Below are 7,500 nucleotides of genomic sequence, written 5' to 3' on the forward strand. Positions count from 1 at the left end.
ATAGTCTGATTCTTTGGAAATGAACACAGAGAAGGATCATTCTTACAGATCGAGACAGTTGTACAAGGTTCAAGGTGGCAGCTTGTTCAAGTACAACATGGGAATCATAGACCTTGCTATACCCTAAGACAGTGATTATTTGTTTCAGGTCCTCAGATTTAGTTCCCAAGGGATTTGGGGATGTGCTTACACTCAAAACCTTAACCAGCTATCTTGCTCTAGTTCCCTGAAGCTAACAGAATCGAGAAACTTTTAGTGTCATTTCTGGTGTGAAATTTGAAGAAAAAAACCTAACTATTTTAGACCTATTGGTATCTCGATAGTACTACGGTAAAAATTGCGCAAAAAAACATTTGGGATAAAATGTCATCATGTACGGTAGCTGTTGTGTATCATTTTTGCATGGAAAACCTCTTGTCAAAAACACTTTTTTGAAACCCTTTCCTATAAAAACGGTGAGACGTTGAATCCAAAAAATTCGGATGTAGATAGGTCCGTTTTTGATTTCGCCAAAAATAGCGCAAAATCCTTTTTTTTTTTGGGATTCAAAAGTCCGTTTCCGGATTTTCCCTAGAAAACGCATCCTTAGAGTATTCCTTTGAAGGTCTTTTGTTATAATAACAAAATGTCTTTTACAGGATAAAGTGGAATAAATGAAAGCCATGTAAAGGCTGAAATTGTGACACTCGAATATCGAACGGACTAATTGACGTTCACAAGGAACCAGATCAAACTTTTTGAAACCGGTTTATCTTCTCGGAAAGCTTTCTGGTATATTTCCATAATTTTATCTTATTACCTTACGTGAGCGTTACCTACATGCTAAGCCCCTCTCAGTAATCAGTATTAACTACTGTTTTCCCTTGATCTCTCCTGTCCAAAACCGCAATATAGGCAACGATAATTAATTAGAAAAGACAAGGCTACGTAATAGACAAGATAAAACGTTTTAAAAAAGTTAGAAGCCTACCATTCTTGCAAGCAGAAAAGACGTCAAAGACAAAGAGGGCTGAGAAGATAACAAAATGGATGGAAGAGCACATGGTGACTTCTTCTACCACAGTCGCATTGATAACAAGCACGCAGAATGCCTTCAAGACAGTCTTGATATATTTCAAAATAGGTGTGCAGGTGGTACGAAAATGAAACGAAATAGCTTTCCATCATTTAGCCAATGAAGCGTACTATTTTGGTAATTTTATGCCAGCTTGAGGGCTGTTTCTTCAATTAGAAACTGTTTTAACCAATTTAGTTGGACACTTTAATGCCATAGCAACTTTCTGAAAAACAAACATTACGCAGAACACAAGCACTGGTAAAATAAATTACCCTCGTGTACATAAAACCATCGATTTGACAAAGTAAGCGTACCAGATTGTGTGGTTTTAGATTTTCATGAAAATATCACTTATTAGTCCTTTTTTGGTCTCCTTATTTTATGAGTCTATCAAACTATTCAAAACTAATTTGTCCTGTCAAAACCGGATAACTTTAAGGCATTCAATCCATGCTCGCGTCAGTCACCGTACGACAAAATCACAATTAATTATTTATAAATAATTACTGATCGTCATCCAAAGCCATTGTTTTCTGTCTGCATTATATCACCGGATGCCGAGAGAAATATAATGTAAACTCTGTGAGAAAAACGGGTGCGGTCTTTTTTGGTGGCAGGGAAATTATCAGGGGTAATCCTGAACGCCGGAGCTAAAACGCTTAATATTACTGCGCGCTGACAGAACTTGCTTGCGGCAATATTTTTAATATTGCAGCACCGCTTTGCTGTTACCTGTTACTGTTTTCACCCAGTAATTTTTTTCAGTAGTAAAAATCCTCGGATGCCATCGTGTATTGTAGATCTCAACTTAGAGAGATTCCTAAAATAAATAAATATATAGACCACAAAAAGTTCTGTTCAGGGAGACGAACTTCAACGCAAACATGTTTAAATTTTACTAAGTGCAAACCTTACAGTGACAAAGTTTCTTACTGATATAAAATAACAATCTTTGTAATACAAGTACTAATTACGACTAGTACTGACTGATTATAATCTTCGTTGTTCTTTTCCTCGACTACTTTTTCCCGTAACCCCCTTTCTACTTTTTGCTCAACCTCATTGTTAATCAGGTTTTCCTCTTTTTCCTTCGCATCAAATTCAACCTTCTTTGGAATCGCTCCCTGCAAGATTCCACTTGCTTTTCTTTTAAATGTTGACGAGGCAAATTTATACTCCCTAACTCCATCACATGATCGGTGACCAGTGGTTTCCACAATAACTTGTTCTGGCATACCACCTTCGTACAATCGAGTGGCACAAATTTACCGAAGTGAATGAAATTTGATCAACTAGAGCAGAAAAAATTGTAAAATCTACCCATGAACTTGCTGTTTCTTTACTTTTCACGTAGTGTCTTTGTAACTGGAAATGCTGTGGTGTGCAATAAAACCGCAGCTTTTCGCCTTTGCAATAATATAGATTTGTCACAGCACTGAGTAGCAAGGCCTCGCGCTTTATACTTCTTATGCACCGATCGAGTCGAAAATGCAACATCCCCCCACCCCCCCCCCCCCCAAATGCCCTACCCTTGTGACGGATTTGTCTGTGAAATGCCCCTCTCAAAATGCACATCGCCGTCAACTCCTCTCGTCTTTAATGAAGCTTGTACAATCATGCCAACACACGCTCCTTGATTCTTTATATGATTGTGCCATTTCTACCGGACATGAATAACTACAAAAATACGCCTTTATTATTGAAGTATTTATTGTTTTGTAAAAACTGCTTTTCGATCTACAGTGGTTTTGTCTAGTTCACTGTTTGCTGCTGTTTAATAAGGCTCAGATTCTAAAGAGCTCTGCAGACAATAACGCCGGGCAAAGTCTGCTTATCTCATGGCGAAAAATCTGCATTTTTAAAATTCAAGTTCTGATTCAATAATATTTAACAATCTCTACTTTTCATACAAAGCTTCGAGAATACTACCTAAAATTTGAAGACCTCTTTTCCTATGCTATATATCTTTCTTTAAAATTCTTCCATCGCGGCCAAATAAATACATTGGCCGAAGGATACACTTCCGGTTAAATTTTCCCCAACTCACCCAGGCAAAAGCCTTATTTGTCAAATTCCCCACTCACTGGGCACAGAAAATAGTCAAATAACCAGGGTTTGCCCAGGAAGGGGGAGGGGTGATGAAGTTTCGTCGACTTGATCGGCGCATTACAACAGTTCAAACGTTCCAGGCCACGGTTCCTTCCTTATTGTGCAGTGCAATTTGATCTAAAAATCACATGTGCGAACGAGCGCGCAGCACGACTTCGATTTGAAATCACAAGTATGATTTCAGACCAAATTTGCACGACATGAAGTTCAATCACCACTTTATTACATCCATTTAGAAGTAACAGAATAATTATTTAATCGCTGAAATACAGGATTTTAGTCAGTAGGCAAGAATTTTTTGATCCAGTTGGGAGCAAAAGTTGCAAAATTCCAAAAATCACCACACAGTGGTTTTCTTTGTCTTTCCTTTTCCTGCAATTTGATTGGTTACCATAAAAAGGCCTTGAAATCTGATTGGTTGTTTTGTTTTAGTGTTCCATTCTCATTGGCTGGTGGAATGGTGCGGTTTAGAGGGAAACAATCTTACTGCTAAGAGCCAATCAGATTGTAAGGATCACCAGTGATTTCTAAATCGATGTAATAAAACAAGAAAGCATACTGTCCATCTTTCATTCTGGTGTAAAATTACACGAGGCAAACTCAATTCCAACTTACGAATGTGATTGAAGCTGAAATAGATATTTAAAATCACATCTTTTGCTTCAGGTTATCTCTGATACAAGCTGAGCCAAAATGCCGGGTAAAGCTAAGATAATGAAGATAAGCGCTTGACAGGGATGTAGCTAAGAATAAATTCATCGGGTTAAAGGTTCTATTGAGGCAGCAATTTCGTGCTGCTCAGGTTATCTCTGATACGCACAGTAGTACTTAATCAAAAACGCTTTTATTTTATTTCCAGTATTGATATATTCTTAAGATAATTCCGCATCCATTTCTTTTGTCATCACATCGAATGACTTTTAAATTTTGTACAAAATAATTTGCGATCTTCTCAGTTCCTTCGATTAACGGCTAAAATTCAGCCGGCGATCACCCCTTTCTCTGGCGGCGATTTTCACCAGCAGCTAGCACTTCGCGACAACCTTGGATTAACAGCCAGTCTTCCAGCGCTGGAGCATTAATTGGGACACTGTAAACTGAAATCAACAAATCAACACAAATCAAATCAAATGAGAACCCTTGTTCTTTCTCTATCCTCTAATTTTTTTGTTCATTTTCCGAATGTCAGATCCAACGGATGTAGAGCTAAGGATGTCACACCTTGTTATAAGTGCAAGTAATATTGCGAAGGATTGAGTGAGGCGTTATATAATTCAACATGTACCTCTGAAACGACGATTATCGACAACTCCTAAATTTCTCTGGATTGACTGTTATCGTGATTTTAGATTACGCTGTCCCAGGATTTGTGGTAACAGATGAAAAGAAAGAAAGTAAAAATTGCACCCCTGGAGAGGATTTGAACCCTGAGCAACCACTTTGAATGAACTGTTTTTCTCCAATAAACCACCAAATGTCAACTTGATGACGATTGCACCGATTATTTACCAAAACTAGTAAGTATATATAAAATCATTGCTGAATAGTGGTTAAGTCTAGAGCTTGATTTTAAAATGGTTAACTCACTCTTGAGGTTTGTTAACCGACATTTTCCTCTGTTTAAACCGCGTGTTTCTTAGCGGGTGATAATACACGTTTACAGCGGCATTCGGAATAAAAAAAATATTGACATAGCTTTAAAAAGTAATAACGTTCCAGCAGTTAGCGATGTGGTAGATAAAAATAAAAATAAAAACATTTTCTTGCGATGGCCGATTTCGCGCGGTTTTCTTTTGAAAGGGAACTAGGGAAAAGAGTCATAAATACTGACGATATGAATGTTTTAAAAAAACTGACGCTTCCAACCTATGACGGGCCCTCACTTAAATTTTTTGACTTCAGGTTGAGATACAATTGAGTGAACAAAACAACGTATCATACCTTTAGCAACTGCATATAAGGGGAGGATTATTAGTATTAGCAGAGAAGCTTTCAGAAATGTCAAAAACCCATGGGTTTCATCCTTCCTTACTGTTTGACCGTCAGTTTAGTTCAAACCAGTGAGGTTTTGATTACCAATGCTTATCCAGACGTAAAACGAATTAATAATAAATGGTTCGGGGTTTTTCAAGGTGTTTCCACCTAATTGTGGATAAAAGCATCAATTAACCACATGAATATTTCATCAAAGCCCTGAGGACATCCCTGTTGAAATTCAAGCGACCTGCTTTACTATATTATACTTTTCTATACAAGATTATCACTTACCCAATATCACATCGTTCTTTCTAAGGTATCGCTTTTTTTACATGGAATACCACTGATTCCTGTAAGGAAAATGAAGATCGTTGAAAAAAAGAAAACGCGCACCTAGTGCTACTTTAAATATAAAGAAAGAATAAAGAAAGACAAACTAAGTTCATGCCAACGAATGGGAAACGATGAAAAATAAGCACACATGCTGGGACTCAATAGAGCCAGAAGCCGACGGCTTTATTATTCTGTCATATCTACTAGACTCTTGCTACAGTTGTTTAATTAAGCCTCAGCTCGTTATGTATGACATTTTCAAGATCTGCAAAAACCTTCAGCTTCAACGTTGTCAAAGTTTGGAAGATTTCTGTTGGCAGTATAAATCTCTGTTACGAACCTAGAAGGCCCATCAGGCCGGCGCTTATCTCCGGTTTCCGTAGAATGAAGCGACTAGGAGTATTTCTAATCCCCCCTGGATGGAATGCTAGTACATCGCAGAGTTACCCCCAGCATTTTCGTCGATACCCATTTATATACCTGGGTGGAGAGAGGCACCGTGAGAGTAAAGTGTCTTGCCCAAGAACACAATACAATGTCCCCGGCCAGGACCCGAACCTGGACAATTCGATCCGGAGTCGAGCACTCTAACCATGAGACCACCGCGACTATGTACTAGACACATTGGAAATAAGCGTCAGAAGATTCAATAACATTATTTAGCCTAACAAAAGACTTTGTGTAAGAGTTTTGTCCTAAAGCTAATCATTTTTTTAAGCAGTGGGACGTCTTATCATATGGTTTAATATTTAATTCCTGTCTTAGTTTGCAGCCTTGAGATGGCAATCAGTTGATGGAATGACTGAATTCGGATTAATAATAAGTAATAAAGGACCCGTCTTTGTTGACGTTCGTAACACATGGTATCCGATGCTCCCTGTTCAAAAACGAATTGGAATCCTCTAAAACAAATAAAGAACAACAAGACTCGGACAGAAAACAAAAATATTAACAGTGCTGTTACATGAAATGAAGTAGACAAACTACAAACTTTACTCTTTCACTGTTTTTGAGGAATGTTAAGCATTTGTCAGAGAGGAAAAAAATAAAGTATTTGTTTTCTTCGGAATTAGAAAAGAAATTAGATATGTTTTAAAGCTAAAATATATGGCGCCTGTCTATTGCTATGGTGACGTCACAATAATGCGTGCATCTTGTTAAAAATAAGTTACCCCAACGTTACCGTCATATGAGGAACAGTTGTACAGCCATTCCCTCTAGATCTAATGGGAGAGTCTTTTCAAATTGTCATGGAAAACTGCTTTGAGACACCTTGAGACTTTCCGTGATTTCTAACGGGAAGATATCGGCCAAAAACAAGTCATCGTTAATACATTTGTAAATTACCACTGTGATGACGAATATCATTGTCGATAAGAGTACAGATAACGCTGAACCCCATTCGATTTGTTAAATGCCTATCTCTTTCTCTGCAATGAAAAGCACTCATCCTTTGAAGTTAGTTTTCTTTCTTCTTCCCCCCCCCCCCCCCTTCCCCCTGCCAACCCAACAGAGAACAGACATTTCCCTGTGTGTTTCAACATTGATTCGGGGGAGGTGGGACTTCTATTTGGAAGGTTTTAGTGCAATTTTCTCCAATCTCCAGAAATCTTCTGCAGAATTAATGCTGAAAGTTTCTTCAAATCCGTTAATCCTCCAGTGATCTAAAAATTCATTTTGCTAACTGGCGCCACAGATTTCCTTGCTTGCATGCTATTTATGAAATTTGGTAATATATCAAGACAATATCCCTTAGCTCTAATGATCTTAGCTCTAATTTCTTGTTGTCAATTGTATCTTATTCTATTCCTAGAGTGGAATTCTGATCTTTTGTTTAAACCATAAGGTTGAAGGGTGCAAAGTTGTGCACTCCAGAAAGCTTCTCTTGTAAGCAGACGATGGTCGAGGCTATTTTGATCGCTAAAATTACCAATTTGTTCAATGATGGTGAGAACGAAATCCGACAAAACATGAGTTTCTTTGTTAAAATGTATCGCCACTTCACAAGTGTTCTTCTTTGTGCT

General features: G+C 37.9%; 1 protein-coding gene across 1 annotated transcript in view; it reads right to left on the minus strand.

Moving 5' to 3' along the window:
* The window catches only part of LOC138003766 (uncharacterized), a 313,889-nt gene extending 312,817 nt beyond the window's left edge, over window positions 1-1,072 (minus strand). The window contains exon 1 of the mRNA XM_068849990.1: window positions 971-1,072. Within this exon, the coding sequence (XP_068706091.1) occupies window positions 971-1,043 (73 nt within the window). The 5' untranslated portion in view covers window positions 1,044-1,072. The remainder of the gene's footprint in view (window positions 1-970) is intronic.
* Window positions 1,073-7,500: the final 6,428 nt, after the last annotated feature.

The sequence above is a fragment of the Montipora foliosa genome, chromosome 5 (assembly GCF_036669935.1).
Source record: "Montipora foliosa isolate CH-2021 chromosome 5, ASM3666993v2, whole genome shotgun sequence".
Lineage (NCBI taxonomy): Eukaryota > Metazoa > Cnidaria > Anthozoa > Scleractinia > Acroporidae > Montipora > Montipora foliosa.